Source organism: Dendrobates tinctorius, unplaced genomic scaffold (assembly GCF_039654945.1).
Source record: "Dendrobates tinctorius isolate UK_male_01 unplaced genomic scaffold, ASM3965494v1 ptg000172l, whole genome shotgun sequence".
In the NCBI taxonomy this organism is placed as follows: domain Eukaryota; kingdom Metazoa; phylum Chordata; class Amphibia; order Anura; family Dendrobatidae; genus Dendrobates; species Dendrobates tinctorius.
This window is the reverse complement of record NW_027361839.1, coordinates 3,512,318-3,525,254: the sequence shown is the minus strand read 5'-3', so window position 1 is coordinate 3,525,254 and position 12,937 is coordinate 3,512,318. Positions and strand designations below refer to the sequence as shown.

Sequence of the window (12,937 nt, the reverse complement as noted above, 5' to 3'; positions counted from 1 at the left end):
GAGATATTAGTGGTAGTAGTCCAGTGGCTCTGGCTGACGGGATGATGTGGGATATTAGAGGTAGTAGTCCGGTAGCTCTAGCTGATGGGATGATGCGGGATATTAGGGGTAGTAGTCCGGTGGCTCTGGCTGACGGGATGATGTGGGATATTAGAGGTAGTAGTCCGGTAGCTCTGGCTGACGGGATGATGTGGGATATTAGGGGTAGTAGTCCGGTAGCTCTGGCTGACAGGATGTTGTGGGATATTAGGGGTAGTAGTCCGGTGGCTCTGGCTGACGGGATGATGTGGGATATTAGGGGTAGTAGTCCGGTAGCTCTGGCTGACAGGATGTTGTGGGATATTAGGGGTAGTAGTCCGGTGGCTCTGGCTGACGGGATGATGTGGGATATTAGGGGTAGTAGTCCGGTGGCTCTGGCTGACGGGATGATGTGGGATATTAGGGGTAGTAGTCCGGTAGCTTTGGCTGACGGGATGATGTGGGATATTAGGGGTAGTAGTCTGGTGGCTCTGGCTGACGGGATGATGTGGGATATTATAGTGAATGTGGCTATGAGGATTGGCCGGGGCTCTACACTCAGCTTTATATATATAGATATAATCATTATAATTTGTTATTACTAACCGTAGTTAGTTACTATGTCCGGGCAGCGCCAGGCTCTTCAGCTAGTGTAATATAAAGTATAGCATAGAGTAATCTACACCATGTTCCAAGTTATTACACAAATACGACTTTCCTCTGATTTTCTGCTCACAGATGAGTCGTATAACGTCCAATCATCGAACATTGGAGGATAAATCATATTTAGAAGACAAATCTTTCAATGAGATCAAGATTTATTTCAAAACTAAAGTAAAACGCAGAAAGCACCAATTTCTTCAGCACAACAAGAGTCACAAACATTTTCTAGGTTGTAAAGAGCTGTAGATGGTCATTTGTGGAATCTTCAGCATTAAGACGTCACATTTACTGATATCAGAAGCTTCTTCAATAAATAACATCTTGCTGTCATGGGGTCACTGTGACAGTGTGGAGCCAGAAGACCGCAGAGTCAGATTGCTCCTACTCCGGCACTGAGAAGAAGCACTTCTCCTTCATTTTAATGGTGATTATTCCTTCTAGCAGATCAGGGGTTAATCCCTGTGCTCAGAGCTGAGCTTGGTTAGGCACTTTTTTCCCCTTTATAATCTGGGCTCTGCTACTAATCGTTGTCAGAGCTAGCATTTGCTGCATGGCTATCGGAGGGAGAAGAGCACATATGAGGAGAGTTGGAGGAGTTATCAGTGACTGTTGCTTGGTTTGTATGTGTGCTTATCCTTCTCTATTTTGGCTAATTCCCCTACCTCCACGCCCTGGTGCATTCCTCTGTTATATGTGAGTGAATATTTTGTATGCCTGGAGTGTACTGTTAACCCTTGTCCGTGTTGCATTTCTTGTCGGGTTTGTGTGCTAAAGTTCACAATAGCCTCCTCTTCCCTGGATGGCGGAAGAGAACAGATGGAGGACTGACTCAGGAGATAAGGTAAGGGCAGAGGCCCCGGCATCTTCACCATCTGTAGTATCCCGGGGAGCAAGGCAAACTAGGGCACCTCCTAATGTTATTCACAGGGAAGGAGCCTCTTGTCCCGGGTCACTCGATAGCTGTGTCGTGACACTTGCCAGACCAAATTCTATGTAACAATGGAGGTTTTGTGACCCATTGCATCTGTCTCTGCTTGTGAGCGCTGTTTAGGAGCAGCCGAATAGTAGGTTAACGGACAACTGCAGGCTTTCCAACAGCTTCACATACCTGTTTGCTGCTTTGTAACGGGATTTCAACAGCTGCACTCTTAATCTGATGAGTTTGTTTGGCAGAAACCTTCCTTGTTATGCTTTTTATCTGCAGGAACCTTCTTCATTCTGCCTTTATCAGCAGAAACCTGTCTGTGCTCTGTATCAGCCACAAATCTCTTCACAGTGCGATGATCACACTTAAGTTTCCATGAAATATCTAATGTTTTCACACCTTAGCCTAAGCATTGCACTATGTGATGCTTTTCAGCAGCAGAGATCCTTTTCTATCCCATATTGCTTGAAATCTGCAGCTGGTGAATAATGTGGAACGTCCTTCTTAAAGTTTTACTTCTTAAGTGTGTGAAAGACGTATAACACGATAAACGTTCAACTGGACAAATTATGGCATCTTCTGGCCCCATAGTAGGGCCGAGATGATTAACAGGAAACATAGAGCTGATGTCAGTGAGGATGATGAGGGTTCTTTTAATGACGGCAGTGATTGGGCAAATGCCAGATGTCTACCGCACAGAAGAGTTACCCCACAAGATAAGAGAGATATTGAAATAAAACTGGACCTGGAGTGACTGAGTGCGCCTCATCACTATGATAATGTCCAAAAGTAGCAGCAGAAGAAAGATCAAGCTCATGGAAACTATAACTCTCATTCTTCCGATAGTTACAGGTTTATAGGTCACTATGAGAGTTGTAGTTTCGTAATTTCTGAAATGCTAGAGGCGGGAGACCACGTCCATATGTAGAGTGTTAGGTCTGGGACTGCACTTAATTTTTATCATCTTCTTTCCTTTTTCCTCTAGTTCCAGTATCAGAACCCGTGCTGGTGGTCCGGTGTCTCCCCAATGGCAGCCTGGAGATATCCTGCTCTGTGGTGAATGGATCTGATCTCATCTTCTCTTTGTCCGAGAATGGAAAATATTTGTTGGTAAATTACACAAATGAGGAGAAAAGTGTTAATGTCACAACATCGTCACCTGGAACCTGGGATGTCCACTGTTCTGTGGGAAACCATCTGATGTGGAAGAAAACCAATATGACATCCTTGGCCTGTCCAGGTGAGTGGTTACAAGTCGGCTTGAATAGGTGGGTAGTGACTTCCCGGCCTGTTCAGGCTAGTGGTAACATCCCTGGCCTGTCCAGATTAGAGGTGCCATCCCTGGCCTATCCAGATGAGAGGTGCCATCCGTGGCCTGTCCTGGTGAGAGGTGCCATCCCTGGCCTGTCCAGGTGAGAGGTGCCATCCCTGGCCTGTCCAGGTGAGAGGTGCCATCCCTGGCCTGTCCAGATGAGAGGTGCCATCTCTGGCCTGTCCAGGTGAGAGGTGCCATCCCTGGCCTGTCCAGGTGAGTGGTTACAAGTCGGCTTGAACAGGTGGGTGGTGACTTCCCAGCCTGTTCAGGCTAGTGGTACCATCCCTGGCCTGTCCAGATTAGAGGTGCCATCTCTGGCCTGTCCAGGTGAGAGGTGCCATATCTGGCCTGTCCAGGTGAGAGGTGCCATCCCTGGCCTGTCCAGGTGAGAGGTGCCATCTCTGGCCTGTCCAGGTTAGAGGTGCCATCCCTGGCCTGTCCAGGTGAGAGGCGTCATCCCTGGCCTGTCCAGGTGAGAGGCGTCATCCCTGGCCTGTCCAGATGAGAGGTGCCATCCCTGGCCTGTCCAGGTGAGAGGTGCCATCCCTGGCTTGTCCAGGTCAGTGGTGCCATCCCTGTCCTGTCCAGGTGAGAGGTGCCATCCCTGGCCTGTCCAGGTGAGAGGTGCCATCCCTGGCTTGTCCAGGTCAGTGGTGCCATCCCTGTCCTGTCCAGGTGAGAGGTGCCATCCCTGGCCTGACCAGGTTAGTGGTGCCATCCCTGGCCTGTCCAGGTGAGAGATGCCATCCCTGGCGTGTCCAGGTGAGAGGTGCCATCCCTGGCATGTCCAGGTGAGAGGTGCCATCTCTGGCCTGTCCATGTTAGTGGTGCCATCCCTGGCCTGTCCAGGTGAGTGGTGCCATCCATGGCCTGTCCAGGTGAGTGGTGCCTTCCCTGGCCTGTCCAGGTGAGAGGTGCCATCCCTGGCCTGTCCAGATTAGTGGTGCCATCCCTGGCCTGTCCAGGTGAGTGGTGCCATCCCTGGCCTGTCCAGGTTAGTGGTGCCATCCCTGGCCTGTCCAGGTGAGAGGTGCCATCGCTGGCCTGTCCAGGTGAGAGGTGCCATGCTTGGCCTGTCCAGGTGAGAGGTGCCATCCCTGGCCTGTCCAGGTTAGTGGTGCCATCCCTGGTCTGTCCAGATGAGAGGTGCCATCCGTGGCCTGTCCAGGTGAGAGGTGCCATCCCTGGCCTGTCCAGGTTAGTGGTGCCATCCCTGGCCTGTCCAGGTGAGAGGTGCCATCCCTGGCCTGTCCAGGTGAGTGGTGCCTTCCCTGGCCTGTCCAGGTGAGTGGTGCCTTCCCTGGCCTGACCAGGTTAGTGGTGCCATCCCTGGCCTGTTCAGGTGAGTGGTGCCTTCCCTGGCCTGACCAGGTTAGTGGTGCCATCCCTGGCCTGTTCAGGTGAGAGGTGCCATCCGTGGCCTGTCCAGGTGAGAGGTGCCGTTCCTGGCCTGTCCAGGTGAGAGGTGCCATCCGTGGCCTGTCCAGGTGAGAGGTGCCATCCCTGGCCTGTCCAGGTGAGAGGTGCCAACCCTGGCCTGTCCAGGTGAGAGGTGCCATCCCTGGCCTGTCCAGGTTAGTGGTACCATCCCTGGCCTGTCCAGGTGAGAGGTGCCATCCCTGGCCTGTCCAGGTTTGTGGTGCCATCCCTGGCCTGTCCAGGTGAGAGGTGTCATTCCTGGCCTGTCCAGGTTAGTGGTGCCATCCCTGGCCTCCTCTCGCCAGAGTCAGGGCTTTTCCTCTTTGCTGTCAGGGTTTTTCCTCTTCAGTATAATGGCTGTTCCTTTCTGGTGTAAGGGCTGTTCTCTGGTGTCATGGCATCTTCTCTCCTATGTTGGGTCTTCTCCTCTTTGGTGTCAGGGCTTTTCCTATCTGGTGTTATATTTTCTCCTCTTTGGTGTCATGACTTCTCCACTCGTGTGTCAAGGTTGTTTCTCTGTGGTGTAAGGGCTTCTCCTCTCCACTGTCTGAACTTCACTTCTGTAGTCTCAGGACTTCTCTCGCTGCTTTCAGGGGTCCTCCACTCCATTATAAGGGCTTCTCCTCTCTGTTATCAAGACTTCGCCTTTCCCTCATGTTGGGGCTTCTCCTGTCTGGTGTTGGGGCATCTGCTCGCTTTCTCAGAGTTTCTCCTGCTGCTATCAGTGATCAGAGCTGTGATTGTTTCCAGGTCTCATCTCAGGTAGAGAACTGGTGGTGGTGGGAGACACTCTGGAGCAATGGGGGACTCTGGCAGCTGCTTCAGTCTTTATATAAAACTAGCTGAAGAGCCCGGCGCTGCCCGGGCATAGTAACTAACTGTGGTTACTTATAACAAATTATATTTATCCTCCATCCCATAGGCCCGTGCCCATATACCCATCATACATATCCTCCATCCCATAGTCGAGTGCCCATATACCCATCACACATCCTCCATCCCATAGTCCCGTGCCCATATACCCGTCATACATATCCTCCATCCCATAGTCCAGTGCCCATATACCCATCATACATCCTTCATCCCATAGTCCCGTGCCCATATACCCATCATACATATCCACGATCCCATAGGCCCGTGCCCATATACCCATCATACATATCCTCCATCCCATAGTCGAGTGCCCATATACCCATCACACATCATCCATCCCATGGTCCCGTGCCCATATACCCGTCATACATATCCTCCATCCCATAGTCCCATGCCCATATACCCATCATACATCCTTTATCTCATAGTCCCATGCCCATATACCCATCACACATATACTCCATCCCATAGTCCCATGCCCATATACCCATCATACATCCTTCATCTCATAGTCCCGTGCCCATATACCCATCATACATATTCTCCATCCCATTGTCCCATGCCCATATACCCATCATACATCCTTCATCTCATAGTCCCATGCCCATATACCCATCACACATATACTCCATCCCATAGTCCAGTGCCCATATACCCATCATACATATCGTCCATCCCATAGGCCCGTGCCCATATACCCATCATACATATCCTCCATCCCATAGTCCCGTGCCCATATACCCATCATACACATCCTCCATCCCATAGTCCCGTGCCCATATACCCATCATACATATCGTCCATCCCATAGGCCCGTGCCCATATACCCATCATACACATCCTCCATCCCATAGTCCCGTGCCCATATACCCATCATACATATCATCCATCCCATAGTCCCGTGCCCATATACCCATCATACATATCCTCCATCCCATAGTCCCGTGCCCATATACCCATCATACACATCCTCCATCCCATAGTCCCGTGCCCATATACCCATCATACATATCGTCCATCCCATAGGCCCGTGCCCATATACCCATCATACATATCCTCCATCCCATAGTCCCGTTCCCATATACCCATCATACATATCCGCCATCCCATAGTCGAGTGCCCATATACCCGTCATACATATCCTCCATCCCATAGTCAACCATTATGACATCATAGTGAGCGGTGGGGCTTGCAACATATGATGACATCAGCATCGCCATGGCAACCATTATGACATCATAATGAGGGACGGGGCTTGCAACATATGATGACATCAGTGTCGTCATGGCAACCATTATGACATCATAATGAAGGGTGGGGCTTGATACACACACAATTTTTCCCCATTATGTAGATAGGGCAAAATTGTTTGGTGAATTGGAACGCGTGGGGTTAAAATTTCGCCTCACAACATAGCCTAGGAAACTCTCGGGGTCCAGACGTGTGACTGTACCAAATTTTGTTGCTGTAGCTGCGACGATGCGGATGCATATCCCGGACATACACATACATACACACATACAAACATACACACGCATACATACACACATACATACACACATACATGCACACATACATGCACACATACATACATACACACACACATACATACATACACACATACATACACACATACATGCACACATACATGCACACATACATGCACACATACATACATACACACACACATACATACATACACACATACATACACACATACATGCACACATACATGCACACATACATGCACACATACATACGCACACACATACATACACACATACATGCACACATACATGCACACATACATGCATACACACACATACATACACACACACATACATACATACACACACATACATACACACATACATGCACACATACATGCATACACACACATACATACATACACACATACATACACACATACATGCACACATACATGCACACATACATACGCACACACATACATACACACACATACATACACACATACATGCACACATACATGCACACATACATGCACACATACATACACACACATACATACACACATACATGCACACATACATGCACACACACATACACACACATACATACACACATACATACACACATACATACACACACATACATACACACATACATACACACACATACAGTGGGGAAAAAAAGTATTTAGTCAGTCAGCAATAGTGCAAGTTCCACCACTTAAAAAGATGAGAGGCGTCTGTAATTTACATCATAGGTAGACCTCAACTATGGGAGACAAACTGAGAAAAAAAAATCCAGAAAATCACATTGTCTGTTTTTTTTCATTTTATTTGCATATTATGGTGGAAAATAAGTATTTGGTCAGAAACAAGCAATCAAGATTTCTGGCTCTCACAGACCTGTAACTTCTTCTTTAAGAGTCTCCTCTTTCCTCCACTCATTACCTGTAGTAATGGCACCTGTTTAAACTTGTTATCAGTATAAAAAGACACCTGTGCACACCCTCAAACAGTCTGACTCCAAACTCCACTATGGTGAAGACCAAAGAGCTGTCAAAGGACACCAGAAACAAAATTGTAGCCCTGCACCAGGCTGGGAAGACTGAATCTGCCATAGCCAACCAGCTTGGAGTGAAGAAATCAACTGTGGGAGCAATAATTAGAAAATGGAAGACATACAAGACCACTGATAATCTCCCTCGATCTGGTGCTCCACGCAAAATCCCACCCCGTGGGGTCAGAATGATCACAAGAACGGTGAGCAAAAATCCCAGAACCACGCGGGGGGACCTAGTGAATGAACTGCAGAGAGCTGGGACCAATGTAACAAGGCCTACCATAAGTAACACACTACGCCACCATGGACTCAGATCCTGCAGTGCCAGACGTGTCCCACTGCTTAAGCCTGTACATGTCCGGGCCCATCTGAAGTTTGCTAGAGAGCATTTGGATGATCCAGAGGAGTTTTGGGAGAATGTCCTATGGTCTGATGAAACCAAACTGGAACTGTTTGGTAGAAACACAACTTGTCGTGTTTGGAGGAAAAAGAATACTGAGTTGCATCCATCAAACACCATACCTACTGTAAAGCATGGTGGTGGAAACATCATGCTTTGGGGCTGTTTCTCTGCAAAGGGGCCAGGACGACTGATCAGGGTACATGAAAGAATGAATGGGGCCATGTATCGTGAGATTTTGAGTGCAAACCTCCTTCCATCAGCAAGGGCATTGAAGATGAAACGTGGCTGGGTCTTTCAACATGACAATGATCCAAAGCACACCGCCAGGGCAATGAAGGAGTGGCTTCGTAAGAAGCATTTCAAGGTCCTGGAGTGGCCTAGCCAGTCTCCAGATCTCAACCCTATAGAAAACCTTTGGAGGGAGTTGAAAGTCCGTGTTGCCAAGCGAAAAGCCAAAAACATCACTGCTCTAGAGGAGATCTGCATGGAGGAATGGGCCAACATACCAACAACAGTGTGTGGCAACCTTGTGAAGACTTACAGAAAACGTTTGACCGCTGTCATTGCCAACAAAGGATATATCACAAAGTATTGAGATGAAATTTTGTTTCTGACCAAATACTTATTTTCCACCATAATATGCAAATAAAATGAAAAAAAAAACAGACAATGTGATTTTCTGGATTTTTTTTTCTCAGTTTGTCTCCCATAGTTGAGGTCTACCTATGATGTAAATTACAGACGCCTCTCATCTTTTTAAGTGGTGGAACTTGCACTATTGCTGACTGACTAAATACTTTTTTTCCCCACTGTACATGCACACACATACACACACATACATGCACACACACACACACACACATACATGCACACATACATGCACACATACATGCACACATACATGCACACATACATGCACACACACACATACATACACACATACATACACACACATACATACACACATACATACACACACATACATGCACACACACATGCACACACACACATGCACACACACATACACACATACATGCACACATACATGCACACATACATGCACACATACATGCATACACACACATACATACACACATACATACACACACATACATACACACACACTTTGAGCTTTATATATTAGATTGCAGTCCTGCGCTGAATTATCAGGATTTCAGATGCTGGATTAGAGGATTTTCTGGGATTTATACTGCACATATGTGGATAGTTTTTCCTCCTTACATAGAGCAATAATGATTTAATTTTCCTACGCAACTCTTGGGTCTTTTTTACATTTGATAGGCTATAATTTGTATGTTTAGGTTTAGTACATGGGGTGTAGAAATTCCCTTCAACAGTGGTCTCCAAGACACCGCTCACCGGCTGTTTGGAAGCGACATCTCACAGCATTCCCTGACAGTCATAGACACAGTGTCAGCTCTGAGAATTTCATCGAGTATTTTACCCCCTCGCATATACGATATTCATCTTTTGTATCTCTTAGTTCCACCATCAGACCCCATCCTGGAGTTCTCATGTCATAATGGCAGCCTAGGAATTATTTGCTCTGTGGAGAAGGGATCGGATCTCATCTTCAATCTTTCAGTGAATGGAACATCATTGTGGAAAAATGTCAAAAGTGAACAGAGAAGGGTTAAAGGCACGTCATCATTATCTGGACCGTGGGATGTTTACTGTTCTGTGGAAAACAGTCTCAAGAAAAGATATACAAGCAGCAACTATGTGGCCTGTCCTGGTGAGTGGTGACCTTACTTGGTGAGTGATGTCCTATCCTTGGGTGTGGTGACTGTCCTGGTGAGTGGTGGCCTGTCCTGGTGAGTGCTCACCTGCCCTGGTGAGTGGGGACCTGTTCTGGTGGGTGGTGACTTGTCCTCATGGGCTGTGTTATGTCCTGGTGGGTGATGACCTGTACTGATGAGTGGTGACCTGAACTAGTGAGTGGTAACCTGTCCTGGTGAGTGATGACCTGCCCTTGTGGGTGGTGACCTTCCATGGTGAGTGTAAACCTTATCTGGTGAGTGGTGACCTGTCCTGGAGAGTGGTGACCTGTCTAGGTATGTGGTTACCTTTCTGCCTGAGTGGTGACCTGTCTTGGTGAGTGGTGATTTTTTCTGGGGAGTTGTATATTGATCGCCCTCCCAGGGCTGTGGGGTACTCGGTACCGGGCCGGTGTCGGTGGGATGTGTCACAGCAGCGGTGATCTGGTCCGTGGCCCTGGGCACCCAATTAATAGGGAAAGTTGAATGGTGGAATGTAATTAATGGAATAGTTCGTGACGCCACCTGTGGTGTTCGGCAAGTGAGATGTTGAGCCGACACTGCGTGCAGATCCGCTGGGGCTGGTGGTGTGTTGCCCCAGGGCAGTGTAGATGTAGTGGTAGAGGAGAGGCACAAGCGGTGTAGAAGCTGGTACCCAGATGTAGCGGTGCTGGGTGCGTTGGCGCAAGAATCAATGGAGGACACCAGGGCATGTAGTTCCAAAGCTTTACTCACAGTCTGTAGTACACATATAGGTGCCTGCCTCTGTGTTGTGTCCTCCGGGTCAGGGACTCAATCAACCTCCAGGTCAGATGGAATGCTCCCTTCCAACGCTCCGCCAACGTGTGCCTTTCTGAACGTCTCCTCTTATAGCGCCTTTAAGTGTGAAGTACTCCCAGTACTGAGTTACACTGGAGTTCCTCCTGACAGATGTTCCCAAGAACTCTACTTGTACGGCAGACAACTGTAGCCTGCTTCGGGGACTCCTTACTTCTGAGTCCCGGCTCACTATCAAGGTTGCTGTTGTGCCCCCAAGTCTTAGGTGGGAGCAGTGCATTTACAGCCCACTACTCCACCGGTGTCTGCTGTAGGAACATTAGTATCCATACAACCTCGGGGACCGGGCCTCGGCCTTGCGCTTAGAACTTCTAGGCAGGGTTCTTCCTCTAACCCACGTCCTCTGTTCCCTTTTACGCCTACGTTCCGTACTAGTCTGTCCTTCTTATGGAAGATCAGGTTTCAGTTCAATGTCTTTCTACTTCTTTCCTTTCCCGTGCCAGCAGACCCAGGTCACTGATATCTGCTGCAGCACCTCCTTCCTCCATCCCTCTCTCAGGGATCTTCTTTCCTCACTCCTCACCAAGTGACTCTCTCTGACTGACTGCCCGACTGACCCCAAATCCTAAACCTTCCCGCTCTTTTATGTATTCTAACTCCACCCGCCTCCCAGCAAATTTCGTGTTCCAAGCAGGGAGCCACCAAAGGTGCTCTGCTACACTCCAAGCAGGGAGCCGCAATGTGGCTTTGCTGAACTGCCGTGTTGTGTGGGATGCAGGTGTTGGAGCGTGGTCATGAGCCTCCAACTTACCTGGATGGTGGGGCACCACACCTCAGGAGGTGGTGCAGTACCTCTGTGGCAACTGAGCCTCAGGGGCGCCACATATACCTCCCTGGGCGGCACTAACCTGTACTAGTGAGTGGTGACCTGTCCTGGTGAATGTGATCTGTTATAGTGAATGGTGACCCATCCAGGTATGTGGTTACCTTTCTGATTGAGTAGTGACCTGTTATGGTGACCTATTCACAGCTACATTCAGATTGTACATCATAGAACAGATGTGTCACAGAAGACACAAACAGGGGTAACTCCTGAGATTTGTCTCCTAGGAGCTGCGGGCATTGAAGTCATATACAATGGGGGAAAAAAATCAGTATAAAAAGACACCTGTCCACACCCTCAATCAGTCTGACTCCAAACTCCAGCATGGCGAAGACCAAAGAGCTGTCGAAGGACACCAGAAACAAAACTGTAGCCCTGCACCAGGCTGGGAAGACGGAATCTGCGATAGGCAAGCGGCTTGGTGTGATGAAATCAACTGTGGGAGCAGTAATAAGAAAATGGAAGACTTACAGGATCACTGATAACACTGTGTTACCAAGGTTTTGTCCCTTGGACAATTTTGAGTGTTCCCGATAGATTTTTTCATGCTGATTTCAGAAATGACTTCAGATTTTTCCTATCATGTAAGGTTTTTAAGAAATGGTACAAAACATGATAATATTCTGTTATAATTCTAAAAACTCATATATGAACTTTTTCTGAAACAGTATATTCTGAAATTTCCACTGAAATAACATAAATCGCTGATCTACACATATGCAAGCACTTATTACGCGAATTCCACGCAGGCGCAGTGAATCATTCAGCTGACCGTGTACGGAGCATACCACATCTCCTGGGCAGGGGAGGAATCAAAAGACAATACTGACATACTGAGAGCATGGCTGAATGGATCACGACCTTCAATGCCATTCGCTGTCCCAATGATATGGAGAAATCATGTAACAGATTGCTACTTCTGCCTTACAAATGTAACAGGATATTCAGCAAAGAACAAAAAATCAGTAGCTATCCTGACCTTCCTTCAGCCATAAAACCAGTGCCACACCATGTGTGCTGTTGCTGTTTATTCTGATAGACTTTCAGCCATACATGGACATTTATGTAATGGTATATACTTAGTTTATCATCTATTGTATTTGTTATACTTTGCTGCCATCTACTGGCCATTGCTGTATTACACTGTAATATTTCTTATGGTACTTTCCCATAATACCTCTCTGCCTCTAGCTCCTCCTATCTTTTTCATGCTGTTTCCTGTTCTTGTACTCCGGGCCATCTTGTAACACACATGCGCTGCAGAGCTGGAGAAAGGATTCTCTTGTTACCTCCAACCTGGAGCTCCTATCATCTCTAATCTGGTGCTTCTATA

The 12,937-nt window shown here is 47.8% G+C and overlaps 1 protein-coding gene across 2 annotated transcripts in view; it reads left to right on the top strand.

The window, feature by feature from the left end:
- LOC141053893 (uncharacterized) overlaps positions 1 to 12,937 on the top strand; it is a 116,916-nt gene that overhangs the window by 48,375 nt on the left and 55,604 nt on the right. For both annotated transcript variants that reach the window (XM_073551046.1, XM_073551045.1), the window contains exons 6-7: positions 2,592 to 2,846; positions 9,671 to 9,922. In XM_073551046.1, coding sequence (XP_073407147.1) covers positions 2,592 to 2,846; positions 9,671 to 9,922 — 507 coding nt within the window. The remainder of the gene's footprint in view (positions 1 to 2,591; positions 2,847 to 9,670; positions 9,923 to 12,937) is intronic.